Source organism: Mercenaria mercenaria, chromosome 18, assembly GCF_021730395.1.
Source record: "Mercenaria mercenaria strain notata chromosome 18, MADL_Memer_1, whole genome shotgun sequence".
NCBI lineage: Eukaryota > Metazoa > Mollusca > Bivalvia > Venerida > Veneridae > Mercenaria > Mercenaria mercenaria.
Genome location: NC_069378.1, coordinates 15200992 through 15217975, shown reverse-complemented (window position 1 = coordinate 15217975; position 16984 = coordinate 15200992). Strand labels below are relative to the sequence as shown.

Here is a 16984-nt window from a genome sequence, read left to right as displayed (position 1 = left end):
GAGAAAAAAACAGTTTTATTATAATAACGAAAGCCTTTCATAAGCAGAAAAGAAATAGCACGCTTTTGAACTTTTAAAATGGTTTTTGTCGTATGAGTGTTTGTTAATATGTAGTCATTCCAAAAGCCAGTAACAAATTCAAGTTCAAATATTGCATTGCTCTTCCCAGTTTGCCACAATTCAATTGGGGAATGACTAACAATATCGACTTATCCGACTGATAATCTAACATAGTTTTTAGAATATACGCACGCGCCGACGACTTCTTTGAAATCAGATGTTAAGAAAAACACATAATTTTGCGAACTTCAGACATATAAAGACTATATCTACATAGCTAGATATTTGCTGATTCTGTGCCCGCTAGGTTCACAACCGCACCTACGCCTCATATTTACCGAATGTCACTTTGCTAGGAAGCTGGCCAAGTTTTATTGTCGAGCTGAAGTAAATGACCAGATAATGATCCATCAGTTACAGGCAATGGTCAAATTATTATGTGTTATTTTCATCTTTCTATGTCTGATGAAAAAAAGTGTCCGATGTTCTCGTGGGAACGCTCCACTGGTGTGTGTTATGTTTTTCAAGACGGCTTGTTAATTCATAAAGACTGATACGGAATGTATTTGCCATTTCTTGTTGTAAGCATACATAATCATAATTATTTATCTCTTTGTATTCCCATGAGTGTTACAATGCCTTAGTTTTATAAGTGATTTATTACCTAGCTACTAGTAAGTCCTATTATGATTATGAAAACTGTTAACTTCAGATAAGTAACAGGCAATATTTTTAACACTACATTATATATCATTAATAACGATGTTGGATTTGATATGACGATTGCAAAACTATGAACTGTATTTTGAAAATTAGTGCTACGTTCTGGGGTGGCAAATAGCATAATAAGTAAATTCATTATGTCTTACGATAATTTAGTCAAGGTCACACAATCAGATCTAAAATGTTCACTATGTTTTGGAGCATCTATGTATTTAACAGAATGTTCCTAGTAGACAATGTTTGAGATCGTCTGAATGTCGCTATGTTGTGTCATACAACAAGTGCAATGCATTCAATGACAAGAAGTTTCTGTACTATTGGTCCAAAAGTGGAATGAACTGCCGTTAGCATTACAAAAGTGAATCACTTGATACATTCAACACTGTATTTTATAGACTTTATGGCGCTGTTTTAAATTATTTTTTTTGATAATTGTTTTAAATACGGTAACAGCAGGTGTTAGTTTTTAAATTTTTTACGAGTTTTTTACATTCCATCATTTATATTTTTAAGGCTTGTTAAATTAGATGTACAACGCCATTGAATATGGCATTGTTTAGAAATAGGCGTTTAATCGAATTAATCAGTTTTAGTTTACATAATTATGCAGCGAATATCTTAGTTTACATATGAAGCGGATATTATCAGCATTGTTTTAATGAGACGACTACAACAAACAAGACAACAACCAAAAAAAAAAAAAAAAAACATCGCCAGCATACTAAATATCGTACTGCTCTCGGACTGTATTAACTTCTTTGACGTGTTATTACTTTGACATTGGCCGTGTGACATTGAAATATTTAATAAAATGTGTTTGAAAGGTTTTCTCTATGTATATACGGTTATCCACCAATTATGTACGATATAATATTTTATGCTTGATCTAAATTTGACATTTCGCTTACTAATAGATTTAATGATGTGGCCAAACATATTAAACAATATACTTACGCTGGAGGTGAATAATAACACGACAGTCAGCGAAAAAGAAATGCATTACGGAGTGTTGTGTTAAATCAATGAAGTCATAACAAAAATGCTTTGCCATGGAACATGCTGTGTTTTGGAAAGTCTGTTTCCTTGAGACTAACAAAATTGTGACCTTTACACAGTAATATCTATACTGTATAAATGATTAATTTATGATGTAAATGTCTTTCTGTTTTGAAAATAATAGATAATAGCCGCCTATACTGTGACGACGAACTGTCTAATAGTTTTTCATTTGTCTCAAGATATTTTGAGGATTTTGTACTCTTCTTTATCACTTGCATATTTGAGCCGTGCCATGAGAAAATCAACATAGTGGCTTTGCGACCAGCGCAGTCTGGTCAGGATCCATGCTGTTCGCTAACAGTTTCTCTAATTGCTGTAGGCTTTGAAAGCTAACAGTATGGATCCTGACCAGACTGCGCGGATGCCACTAAGTTGATTTTCACATGGCACAGCATATTTGATAAAGTTATAAAATTGTTTCAGTGCCTAGAAATATTCGCTCCAGATGCCAACATTACAAGTACTGAGGTCTCTCTCCAAGAGGTCATATGTTGACAATTTTACGCACTTCGTAGGTAACAAGAAAGTTATTAGATACAGATATTTGTATGTTTGCAATTATAACACGATGGATTTTATCATAACAGACTTCAAATCACTTGCCCCTCATCGATGTGTGTTCAAGCCTCACTCAGGGTGTTGAATTATTCATGTGAGGAAGCCATCCAGCTGGGTTACAGAAGTCGGTGGTTCTACCCAGGTGCCCGCTCGTGATGAAATAATGCACGAAGGGGCATCAGGGGTCTTCCTCCACCATAAAAGCTGGAACGTCGCCATGTGACCTATAATTGTGTCGCTGCGACGTTAAACTCAACAAAATAAATAAATAAATTGATCATAAAAGTATTGAAATAATGAGAGAACAAACTGATTATTTAAATAACAATATTACATTCGACAAATATCTGTTCAGAATGTGTATTGTCAATATTAATTAAATAATATTTCATTCTACCATTTTTGTTATAATGACTTATTGTAAATACCATTGTTGAATAAAGGCATTATGCAATTCTGTTTGATCACCTGAACTATTTCAGTGTTTGAATATCTTAAAGGATGTCTATATTTTATATATATATATATATATAAAGAAACTTACTGATAAAGAGTGCTTTAGTCACGAATTCTACCGTTCTGAGCCAATCTTGAAAACGTTCGTCTGTAGATGTGCATGGTAGACTTATAGCGTTTTTAATAATGTACCAATGAATGACTCGATAAAATAGATAGTTCTAGAGCACGGAAGTATTTAGTCTGTTATCTATCTATTGTAACAAAAATAATGTTCTCATGAAAATGTACGTTAAAACATTTAATAAAAGGAAAAGTGTGGATTGCATCCCCTTGATATAATAAAAAAGACAGCTATAAGCCTTGAAGTCAATAACGTAAACTCATTTATCCGCCATTAACCGGTAAACCAGTGGTCAGAGGCCATTAGCACATTGTCACAAAGTATTTCTGCAATCAGTTTAACTTTTGGAATTGTTGCCTTGACCTATTTTCTTTGTTCATATTGTAAGAAATCTAAGACAGTACGAAATTATCTACAGCTGTCAGTGCTTGTGACATTAAGGATATCTTTTTATGTTTACAGCTCCCTAGTGAATATTTACGTTTGCTGTCATTTCAGAGAACCTTTCTTTTGTTTTTGAACCATCAATTTCATTTAAGACTTATTTACAACTGACAAAGTGTGCTACAACTGAGATTTTAAACTTGTAATTTAATCAATGAAGAAGTACAGCAATATAAAACATTATCACGATTAATCTTAAGAAAGAAGCGTATGAATAATAATAACTATTACTGTGAAATCATTAATTTTCGTGGGGGACAAATTTTCGTGGATTTCGTGGTTTAGTCAATCCACGGAATTTAATCCCAACGAACAAGTAAAATTCCCATTCAATTTATGTTCAAAGTTGAAATCCACGAATTCATATCCCCAAGAAACTGCCATTTTAACCAAAACGACGAAATTTCATGCCAACGAAATTAAATGGTTTTACAGTACTACAAATTGTATGGATGCTTTGACCAGTTGAAATGATATAGAGAATAATAGGTTAGTGCCGTAGATGAGAAAGTTTATCTGGCGAGGTGGAGGAGGTTATCGGGTGAGCTGAAGGCGAACCTGATAACGTCCGGAGCCGAGCCAGATAAACTTTCTCCATCTTAGGCACTAACCTATTATTCTATTTATCTTGTCATTACTTCATTTTCCGATATTTGGCAATTTATTTTACAAAAATAAGTGTGCGACAACCGTTTTAATGACGTCATATTCGTAATGACGTCACTTATATAATGACATGATTACCGACAAAATCGCAATAACTTCTTCGTTTTTGAATAAAACTCATTATTTGACCACTTATTTTCTTAGTTCGGACATTTCCAACACAATGATGATGGCTTCGTTGCAAAATTTCTTATGACAACAATATCGATCATAAGGTCACATGATCAACTGACCGTATATCACTGGTCACATGATCAACTGACGGTATATCAAGAAAGATATACGGCACCCTGATATCGGGTCGAAAATACTGCAAGTGACAGGATAAATGACAAAATTTATCATAAACATAGCAGAATGAAAACATAATCATACTCGTACTAAATATTATTTTAAGTTTAATATACAACAATATCTTTATAAATCACCATAATACTCTCTTCCTAAGGATACTGTTTTAAAACGTATAAAGACATTGTATTTTTTACATTTTGTATTAGCTCTACACGTATGCTGGAATTCAAGGTTAAAGACGACCACCACATGCTTTCATTTTTAACAGGGAGTCTGGCTTATCTCACCTGTTCATGAACTCTTGTGATTGGTAGGAAAACTATTCTTATACTATTAGACTGTAGACAAAGTAATTCTCGCGGTGACTTTATTTCGTGATTTCATAGTTAGAAGCCCTATTCGAGTTCTTAAGATTTCGCGAATCATGAGTGTTTTTGTTTCCGGTCATATTATTATTTCTATAATACACGAATTCATTGAATTAACGAGTCACAATCTTCGCGAACATTAGCTAGCATTAAATCACCGCGAATATGATCTAATTTACAGTTCTGTCTTCCTATATTTTTACATTTTTCTGCAAAGCAGTTCAAAATTCTTTTTGTAATATTTTTGTGTTTTCCTTGTAAGCAGTCAAAATTCGATAAATACATATTTGTGAAACTAGATGGTAGTCTAAGAGTATTTTTGAGCAAATGTATGTCAGAAAATTATGGCTCAGATATCTAGTTTTTTCCGGCGAAAATGCTTTGACAATTGTTTATAGTCCATTTATGTTTTCTGATATTATAATAAATAACTCAAATCATCCGCACGAGAAAATGAAAAAGAATTACGGATATTGACATCAAAGTTATTGATATCTGAAATTTTAGAATAAATAGAAATGGTTACATTTAGTGAATATTTAGGGGCGTTCTTGTCCATCATGTATCTTATCCTTACAGAAGACGAAATGTTCAAGTAACTTGAATACGTTCGCATAGATTGTCTTAGATTTTAATGAAAAAAGCACATACTAGCTTCGCCATTAACGGCTCCTCAGTGTGTCTTAATATATAACAATAGAAGAAGGGAAGTTTAAACTGATTGCAGAAATACTTCGAAACAATGCGCCAATTAATCAGTCAGTACAGTAGAACATGTTCAATTAATATCAAGAATACATTAACATTCGGCACGTGTCAGTCAGTGCCATACTTTCATCAGCTTGTTTATACTGGCCGAGAATTGCTTTGACAGCATTACACATTAGATGCTTATCAATTGTATTGTATTATTTATGGAAACACACAGTGCTAGCTGCTACATGGTTTGTTTCCGTAAGTAGGCTTATAACTTAATTTATTTGCTTAACTAGACTAGTTTCTAAGGCATCAGAGAAGAAACTTAAGTACGCTGGCGCAACATGAATTAAGTATTAACTACATATCAATGTAATATAAACCTCAATGCTGACAATTCATACCATCAGTTAGTCGTCTGTCTGGAATTACTTTGGAAAGCTGTACATGCCAATGTTTATACGAAAATAAACTACTCAGGAAGATAATCAGATATGATGTTTTTTTGCAACACATAACTTTCATCTGCACTGATTCAACACCTTATTGTACATCATCAGCAGGCAGTGCATTCATAACATTGTGCACGTATGTTATGAATATTTGTGTCTGACAAACTGTGTTTATATTGCTCATAGCAATAATGCGAGAGGGTTTGCAGTTTATATGGCGTGTTCCTACGTGTTTATATACAAGCTGGAATGTTACGGGTATGTTCAGAACTAGCAAACAAGTGCTGATTAACAGCGAAGGTGACAAATACTCCATGTGTACCCTAAATAAACAACAACTGTCTGTCAGAAGAAAGTATTGTAGAGTTTAGACCTCAAGACCAAACTGTAACATCAATGAAAGATTATGTCTGTAAAGAAGTTTGTTTTGACATAAACTGAGTCATAACCCATAAGACTTTACTGGGAAATAATTCAAAATCCTCTCTACGAATGTACCGTTCAAGTGTAGAGTTACCAAGACATTTTTGTTTCTCACAGAGGAATTGCGTGTGGAACAAATTCAATTAAAGACGGGCCATAAATAAAAGTTCTCACTCAAAAGACAACGCCGTAATTGAAAATATGAAAACCCTGTTGTTACTTTATGAAAAATAGCGGCTAGTCACACCAATGGCAATTTATTCTTGTTGGAACTAGCTATTATCTGGTGGCTGTTTAGTTGTTATACATTGGAAATGTTTATTATCCCATGGAACTCTAGGCCTATTGGGATTTTCTGTGGAATTTTTGTTAAAGAATATACACATAATTAGCTGTTCTGCACATCTTTAAAAATGATCACTCCACTTTGGGGATGCCTTGTTTTTATTTTTGTTGGGTTTAAAGCCACACTGGTACAGTTCAAGTCGTATGGCTTTGGCAGTGGAGGAAGAACTAAGGTGCCCCTCCACGTATTGTTTTAAGCATGGGCGGGCACCCATGTAGAATCTTAGGTCTTTTGTAAGTAAGCTTCCAGACTTAAAAAGTTCTACATCTAGCATCGGTGAAGGTCAAGTGAATCAAAGCGACCGCTCGGCCAATGAGACGCTGTTTTTAAAAACAATAGATACAATACACGTTAAGATCTCTTGACGAGATATACAAAACTGGCATACAAAGTCGGACAATGCTAACATTCAGAAATATGAAGCCGCGATATTATCTGTCTGGGAAAGTGTGCTTTTGTAATGTCTACGATACTAGTTTGCGTTTGAATGAAATTACAAACTGATGATTTCGTATAGCGTTTGAACTAGGAAATACTGTCGTTAAACTGAAATTGAACTAGCAAAACATCGATAAGTATATCAAGAAGTGCTTAACATACTTGTGTGTGCATTCTGCATAAAATTACCGATGTTGTCGGTATTAACATTCACAAGCTATTACCTTTGTATCGAGAAATACGCATGAGTTCTGCAGCAGAAATATTGCGCGACATTATTCCGAGTGAAAACGAGTGCATATCTAATAATTCTTTTATTACATAAACATACTTTTATTGATATATATTAAATGAATGAATTTGTTCTTAAGTTTTTATAAAATTATAACTGTTTTGACGCGACGTAGTACATTAAAATGACGTCACGAAAGACGTCTTCACATATCCGATATGACATTTGCACGTCAACAAGGCAAAACATATTGACGCCATAGGTCCTATGTCTAGTCAAGAAAAGGGAATTATGTATTATTATAATACGATATATACGAGTGTAGAATGGAGTCAGATATCAATGTATAAAATAATATACCGGTAATTTTAGATATCGATGTATAAAATAATATAATTTTGTTTCACGTTAGCTATTTTTACAACTATCATACATGTATTGAAATATACGAAAGCTGATTTGATTCATATAGGAAAACTGTATTATCTAGTTTTACGAGCCAGTATCTAGTTATAACGGCTTAAAATTTCGTATTACAAAAATATGCACCTTTTCTTGTAATTAAAAGATCTTTTCTCGTTTTAACGCACATTTATAAAAATAAAACTGTACCAAGGATTCAGTGCTGAAGTTTTAAATAACACTAAGTAAATAATAGATGTTTTGATCTTACGCCGCCATAACTGTAAGCATTGTTTTCTTTGTATTGTCACGCCATTACATGCTCTTTCTACTTGGCTTTCAGACGGAAGTACAGTGTTCATAGTCATTAGCTAATCAAACATTTTATGTGATGCAATGCTATTTGATTCCAAAGGTTCCTTGGGTCTGAAGGTGCATCTGCATGTAGAAGATTAATCAATATGCTTTATTGTAAACCTGGCATGTTAAGTTTGATGGTCTGGAGAAGATATCAAGCAACAAATAATTCAAGGATGCTTTAAAAAATGATCATTTGTTTTTAAAACGTTTTCACTTATATCTAAACTTTAATTTGTAAAAAGCATGTCACTGGTTATTGCTGTACACTGGAAAATAAATAAAATAATTTTGATTGACAGAAGAAATTCTTAATTTAAACTGTTTTTGTAACTATAAAAACTAGATAGTAACAAATACTATATAATTATTTAAAGTCTTTACGTATTAAATTACGTCCCAGAAAACCTTATGGATATACTAACTTACTTAATATAAAGAAAAGTTTAAAACCAGACACCTTTGTAAAATGTTCATACTGTTTAGTACACGCGTACTCATTGTGCCTTTTCTGAATAACAGAAGTTTTATGTAGCTAATCAAACAAAGTATATGCTCTAATGCCATTAAATTTCAATGGTTTTTAAAAGAATTTAAGTGTATTTGTTTGAAGAAAAGAAATCAATATGATTGCAGAACATTAAGATCACGACATGTTTGGTTTATCGTTGTGCCACAAAGCAAATGAACATAGACTAAAAGTCCCATATATACAAGCGATTGATATTTCACTTTGCATTTACAACAGTAGCCATATTTCTTTAAAGAAAATTGCACTATGTATAAGCTATTCAGTGTACAGACTATGCACACTATATTAAAAAAAGTAACCATTTATAAATAAAAACTGTAAGTGGACTGGTAGTGACAATTGGAAATGTCTTTGAGATTTCGTTTTCTGGTCTGTTTTGCCGTAATTGTCGCTTATACGAACAATGTTTTCCTTAACAACCGGAAAATGCCGAAATAAACTCCGTAGAAAATGTATTCGCACGGACATTACCGATTTCTATTCAATCTTAACGGACGGGTCCACTTCCTTAAAAAGGGTAGTTCAAGTAAGATGGCTTTCTAGGAAAGGTTATTCCATTTGTTTAAAATACAGTTGAAACTCGGTAACTCGAACTCGCTTAATATCTCAAAATTCCAGTTATCTCGAAGACACATTCAAGTCCCGTCCCGAAAACAGGTGCGCAAAGTATCATTTTAATTAGAATTTCCGTTATCTCGAAGAAAAACGCAAGATCCATTGAAATTCGAAATATCGAGAACAACTCTATAATTGAGCCGTGCCATGGGAAAACCAACATAGTGGCTTTGCGACCAGCATGGATCCAGACCAGCCTGCACATCCGCGCTGTCTGGTCAGGATCCATGCTGTTCACTAACGGTTTCTCTAATATCAATAGGCTTTGAAAGCGAACAGTCTGGATCCATGCTGGTCGCAAAGCCACTATGTTGGTTTTCTCATGGCACGGCTCATATATTATTAAGTTCACAAATACGGGCTTAACACACCTTTGAAATCATACCCTGTAATATCAAATTGAACTTTTATAGGTTTACCGACTTTGTTATTTTTAAGACACTGTTGGCAACTTTCACCAAAGACAATATGGCATTTTCTAAAATATCATAACGCTTAAACGTGATGACGTAGGTTTTAAAACTTAACTCTAACAACCAAACATTTCTGCTAATATTGTATTTGCCATAGGGCTACCGGTTTCTTATAGAAATTTTGTTGCATGTTTGTTTTATCTGTCACTATAAATTATTCTACCTGTTGCATTATTAATTAAAACCAGAAGACCCGCGTTTGTCAAATGTTCAAATAAAACTGAGCTAATCCGTCACTAAAGTGAAATTGCAAACGACACTGGTGCATTGATCTAAAGAAACAGATAGATGGTTGAGTATTTGAAAGATTTTATTTGAACCAAAACACAATGTTTCATAAAACAGGTATCGTTAAAATCTGCCATACTGGCCTTTTTACAATATTTGATGTGTTTTTTTTTCTTAGACGTTCGTGTTTTGAAATAGGTAATGACTACACAGCATAATTCAAACAAACTGAGAGACTATCCAGGGTTGATGCTAATGAATAAGTGTTTTAAATCAATTTTGTGTTTTAGTATGAACAACGAAACAATTATAATAATGATGTCAGGCGCTTATTAACATGGTAATGCGTCGTAAAGTGATATCTGAAGCATATTAACACGGTAATGCGTCGTAAAATGATATCTGAAGCATATTTTAACACGGTAATGCGTCGTAAAATGATATCTGAAGCATATTAATATGGCAATGAATCGTAAAATGATATCTGAAGCATATTAACACAAAAGATGTGCCATATATGAAACTATCATATGTAAAGCATTCTAGTCAAATGTCAAATGAAAAAGGAAAAACTTGCCTTTAAAATTCAATGTGGATCTATACCTTGAGGAATGGCTAAACAATCTACATGCCGATATAAGGGTTAAAAATTTACAACATTATGTATAACGAAACTGCAACAACTGATGGTACAAGAAACTCATCTTTTTTTCATCTGAGATATCTTGTAATTACAAGAATTCAACTGAAAAATAATTTTACCTCCAAATCCACCGGTTGTTTCGAAGCATTTTTGCTATTTTTCTTGCCACCTTGTTGTACCACCACATTAGATGCTCCTGCTGCCGAATTCATTTCAGACGTTAATATAACCTAACTATAACCTATGGTTAAAAGGTTTTATGCTAAAAGGGAATATTTGATATCTTGAGTCACTTCACTGTAAAAAATATTAAATAAACTGTGTTTAGTAAAGCAAGTTCACTGCCTAAATATTAACTTTTCAAAGAAGATTTTGACAAGTTATAAATTTATCTTCGCACTGTATTATAAGCTTTTCTCTCTTTACTTAAATCCGTTACCCGGCAAATATTTAAAAACTCTTCGGATAGTATTATATCCATTACGTTCCTTATATCAAAATGTATCATTTTATACATTCAAGAGTATCCCTAACATTTAATTATTGAATCTACATCAAGTCCTTATATCTATTCATTCATGATTTGAATGTCTTCTGCAACTATGCAATTCATGTATCCTGCTGACTTTTAAACATGTCAACGTTTATGAAATATTCATAAACTACGCGGCTCAGATCACAATGAGGGTGAAACGGCTGATCAAGCGGAAAAGCAGAATCATCGGGATTTTAATAGCACTGTAATCATTCAGTCGAGCTGATGGTTAGATTTAATTTCCTATAGATTATCTTGTCACAAATAATATATGTCTGAAAATATTTATCATTTATTAATCCATTAAAATGGCATGTTGTTCTGAAATGATGCATTGACACTAAACATATATCCTTCTCCTACAGTGATGGCATTTTCCCTACAGAAGTCACACCTGTATTATATTGTAACACCTAGCATATCCAATTTATCTCGCGATGAGAATAGTACTAGTAAAGATATCAGTGCTATCACTTAGCCCATAGCGTACAATGTATATATCGCTGTTACCAATACCACTCATTGGCGTTTAGAAACTTTTTGCTACGCTCTCTTATTCCTAGCATGTAGTTACTCATCAATTACGCCTTTATTGTTTTGTTTTTTTTGTCTTTATGCGAAACAGATGTGGGCAAGGATTATCGTTATGCCTCTTGGGACCTAATATCATCCAATATTATTGACTTTGAATTATTACGCGCATATCTGGGTTATATGCTTCATGACAATTACTGAAATAAATTGTACAATGTTGTATTTTCAACATCCTTTGTGTGTGATTAACATGAAATATTCATGACAACGTTGTTGGCTAATTTTGCATACTTTGACAGCTTTTTGTTGTCAGTTTGATACATATTTGTGCAGATAAGCTGACGACTTTCAGTAAAATATTCTATCGTTAGAAACGGATGTTAATTTACATCAAATATAGTTTACCTGGCTCAATATGTTCTATCGTTAGGACCTGATGTTAATTTACATCAAATATAGTTTACCTGGCTCAATATATTAATGTATTTAACTGTGTATGTAGAGCTGCAATTACAATTAAATATCATAACAAGTAACATGGCAATTTGTTAAACATATACTTCCAGTTTTTATAGTTCCTTGTTAACTGCTTTTGCATACATTGACTGCATTCCGTTCACTGATGTATCGAGGAAAAGGAAGTGTTTGTCCATCTAAGCATAACGAAATAACTAACATAAATAATATTTTGAAATTGCAATGATAACAAGGTAATACCGGGGATCATAGTGAATACAAATCTATCATCATGGATATACTACGACACCTATATAAAATGTGACATTTCGTTCAAGGCAACAATATATATAAAAATTAAGAGATCATGGAAGTTTTTAGATAATTTCAGTGTCATTATATATCCATGTACTACTATGCTATTGTAGCATTGTTTGGACATACCAGAAAATCTCTTTTTTTATAACATCCGGCGAATGCCGAACTCGCATTCGGAGAATGCGGAAAGCGCATATAGAGAATGCCGAACTCGCATTCGGAGAATACGTAAACGAACGCAGAATGCCGAAATTGCATGCGGAGAATGCCGAAATTGCATGCGGAGAATGCCGAAATTGCATGCGGAGAATGCCGAAATTGCATGCGGAGAATGCCGAAATTGCATGCGGAGAAGGCATACAGACACTAAATAGAAAAATGGCGCGAAAAAAATGGTAGTCGCATAATGGCGGATACAAATAGTCCTAAGTTTTTTCGCTGTGTAGAGCTATTTTCCTTATTTTCTTTGCATTTTTTTTGGGTAAAATCACATGACACATCTATGCTTGACATGAAGATAGCATTTTAATCATGAAATAACACCATGACAAAATTTTTCATGGAAACTTAGATCATACACCACCAGTATAATTTGGGGTCTCATTTTTTAGCTGATTTTGCAGTTTGTGTGTTTGACTGAAATTCTTTTTCTTGCATCAAACATGACCCCCACTTTTCTTTTGATTTTTAGTTAGCACTGACAATATTCTTCAAGAAAATGTAAGTTACAGAAATTTAAAATGGGTCCTGATGTGTGCTGCGGTCATTGGAAATAGGTCAATTTTATATAGAATAAAAAACAACAACTATTTAGTGTGTTATAACCAGAATGCCGAACTCGCATTCGGAGAAAACGTAAACGAACGGAGAATGCCGATTGTCATTACGGGTCCAGTACCTGAAGGAAACATCTGCTTCTGTGATCATATCATCATGTAATTTGACTTAGATGTGAAAAAAGTCATAAATATTAACGAAGTTTTTTGTTTTAATTATTATAACTAACTTTGCAGTTGTTAACGCCTTGTTTATTCCTGACAGGTACTCGATAAATACCTTCCTGAGGCAGAAGTCGCTTTTTTGTGATAATAGAAATAGGGTTTATATCAATTTTAATCATTACCTTCATAAAGATATAAGTTTGTAAGTTGATTTCCATAATTTTAAGGGAGCGATAATATACATGACAGCGTAAGAAATGTTGTTTAATTTGCACAGAGCTATAAAAAATTTATTTTATACTTCTTTGGACTAAGGGATGTCATAGAAATATTTATTTAATACCTGTATAAATTATGTAAATCTGAACAGACAAAAAAAATCAATGCCCTATTGTACTGTAAACCGTTAATTGTGCATGTTGCCGGACTACTTTCGTTTTTTAACATTCGTGACTTGACTCAGTTCTATAAAAACGCACACACAAAACCCTCTCAGTTCTATTTCAACATCTACAAACCTTGAAAATTTTGGTCAAAAACAAAGCAACATACAAAAAGCGGATGTATATAATGAAAGGGTCACTGTAACAGTATCTATATTTGGGATGTTGTTTTCGGCTCTCATAGATTTGTCGGTCCGGATCACACTGGTTTCGTCACTGACTCCAAAAATCTTAAGGTCCTCTACTTACAACAGGCAAATATTTCATGAAGTAAGAAGCGTTCAATAGCTTTTGCACGACTTGGGATCTCTATAACATTGACCTTTGACTTACTGACCCCAGAACAAATTGGGTCATCTACTTACCACAGTAAACTATGCGATAAAGTTTAGCTATTGTGAAACCAAGCAATTGCTGTTATTGATGGAAAACCAAATGGTCAACTGGCGGACAGACAGATGGACCGGCCAACCGACAAACCCATTATTTGGAAGAGTCGTTATCAGTTTTTAACACGGCAGTTGTTGTAGTAGTGGTTACATGATAAAAGAAATACTCTGTCCTAGTTTACAAAGGCTATTATCACAAGGCTATTATTTGAAAAATATAGTCCGCTTGCAAGCAAAAGGCAGTTTAGTTTTCTTCTGTATAATAATTCCATGGTAGGATAACATTATTTATTTGCTTTTCCATACAGTTTTTCTTTAATCATGTGACCATAATCTTTTCACACGAGAAACTCATGATCCGTTGTGCGAACATCCTGGCTTGAGGGTAACAGTTTAGGCGATAATTAAGCTATGACAAGATATCAACAAAATTGCTACCAGAGAAATGGGTATTCCTATGCACACCTACAATCAGTAATCCATTTGAGCCGTGCCATGAGAAAACCAACATAGTGGCTTTGCGACCAGCATGGATCCAGACCAGCCTGCGCATCCGCGCAGTCTGGTCAGGATCCATGCTGTTCGCTAACGGTTTCTCTAATTGCAGTAGGCTTTAAAAGCGAACAGCATGGATCCTGACCAGACTGCGCGGATGCGCAGGCTGGTCTGGATCCATGCTGGTCGCAAACCCATGTTGGTTTTCCCATGGCACGGCTCATTTCTTTTCTGCATAATACTGTTATACAAATTATTAAAAAAAAAATAAAATAAACAATGACTTTCTTTTAAGCTCTTTTGTTGTAACGAAATACTGTGCGCATTCATTCCTACATGTCGCATTCATTCAAAAATGATAAATAATATTATCATTTTGAAATTTATTTCACGAAACCAGCCATAGTATTCACAAACATAGACGGAGCAAATCATTCAATAATTTATATTTTGTTTTCATAGTGATTACACGAATGCCCTAGTGTATAAATAATACATAATTTGCAACGTTAAACTATAGTTCCATAACAGTGTAACCATAAATTTTGATAATGCCAATGTTTAAATAATGAATGTATCCGAATAACATACACTGAACATTTCAATACTGAATGGAATTATAAATATGACAAAAATAGAAATATTTGAAATTAATTATTACAAAACTAGTGGACCTGACTAGGGAAAGTAACACAGCTGCTTTCATATACAAATAATTTCATCACATAATATCATCATCAGCTATGTTGAATGTTGTTGTCGATAACGTGCGATTGACGAACAAAATCAGTTCTAACATGGCTCAATTTGATTGCCAGATAAACAAAGAAGGAAATCAAGCTCTGTATATTCTGCGATAAACAACGGTTTACATTACTCCTCGGGTAAATACAGTCCAGCATAAAAATTATTAAAACATATCAATGAGCATGTCAGAATGAAAACAATCAAGGCCTTTTTGTGATTTACCGTCTAATTTACCACGGTTCGTCGTTCAGATGCTTCAGTATTTAACAACTCGGGCTAACACCCTCGTGGTTCAATTCCTACGCATCTGAACTCTTAGACAATAAACCACTCGAAGGCCTTGATTATTTGTTAAACATACATAATTAAATAAAACCAATAATTTCTTTCAGGCATTTACTAACCAGCCAAAACAATGAAAAATACGCATATAATAATTTTCCATGAATGTTTTCTAGTCTAGCAGACTGATTGACGGCAATAACACTAATTGATGTTACAAACTAAATTAACTTGGGAATATTTTCTAACGATACAGAAAAATTCTGTATATTTCTCTTTACTGTTAGGAACGTTTTGGATTGTAGACTGAACTGATAAAATTCATTCCAGGAAATAATTGCTTTGCGGGGAAATGAGCCACAAAGTGATGTTTGGTGATATTTTAAACCCCTTTGAAACGGACATTGCTTATTAAAAGCCCATTAACCTTTTAACTTTATTTTTGTTTTCACCAGTTTATATCTTTTTTATCACACCGAAGGTTTGGAGCGCTAGTACGCCATTAATTATACTGGAATGAAAGAATACATGGTCTATTATACGCATTGTAAAACAGTATGAATATCTTTGCTTTTACGGTCATTTGGATGGTATTTTTCATGTAGTTGGCAAGCCATAAAGACAAAGGATTGTTCAATATGCATGACAGCCGATTGTGTTTTTACATATTTCTCTTAGTCTATGGCTATGAAAATACATGTATTGACTAAATATGTTATTTTCAGGGTACATAACCACCAAAGAACAAATTTAAATAGATATTACGGAAAGACGAACCGACGATGATACAGCTGCTAAAATTATTTGCATTTCAATAATTTTAAAAATAAAATCTACATTGTTTTATTTTTTAGGTAGTTCCGCACGTTTATATTGGCGATTGACATTACTGAAATAAACTAGAATAACCAATAATGAAGACCCGGGTACGGCATACGAATTCGAATAGTAAAACATGTCACAATTTAGTAACCGATGAAACAAGCAATGTTTTATCTTTCTAAATATTAGATATAAGTAGAAACAAGTATAGCTAGAGCTGTTTGCAAAACACATATGACCTCTATGATGGCCTGTCCTAAGCAGGTGAGTCTGCAATTTTGAATGCTGTGACGTTGACCTTTACCTTAGAATCTAAAAAAAACAAAACAATAACAACAGAACTCATCTGCAACCATCATATGAAGACTGACAACGAAAGTTTTCTTTCATTATCACACAGAAACAATCATTTTCAGTCAGGGTTACTGTGGCT

At 33.6% G+C, this 16984-nt stretch overlaps 1 protein-coding gene across 5 annotated transcripts in view; it reads right to left on the bottom strand.

The window, feature by feature from the left end:
• LOC123537972 (dipeptidyl peptidase 4-like) overlaps nt 1-16984 on the bottom strand; it is a 242045-nt gene that overhangs the window by 83795 nt on the left and 141266 nt on the right. The window contains exon 1 of one of the 5 annotated variants that reach the window (XM_053529934.1): nt 10709-11584. The exons of the other annotated variants lie outside the window; for them this stretch is intronic. Within the exon in view, the coding sequence (XP_053385909.1) occupies nt 10709-10801 (93 nt within the window). The 5' untranslated portion in view covers nt 10802-11584. Of the gene's footprint in view, nt 1-10708; nt 11585-16984 lie in introns of those variants that run through there. 5 annotated transcript variants of the gene reach the window in all.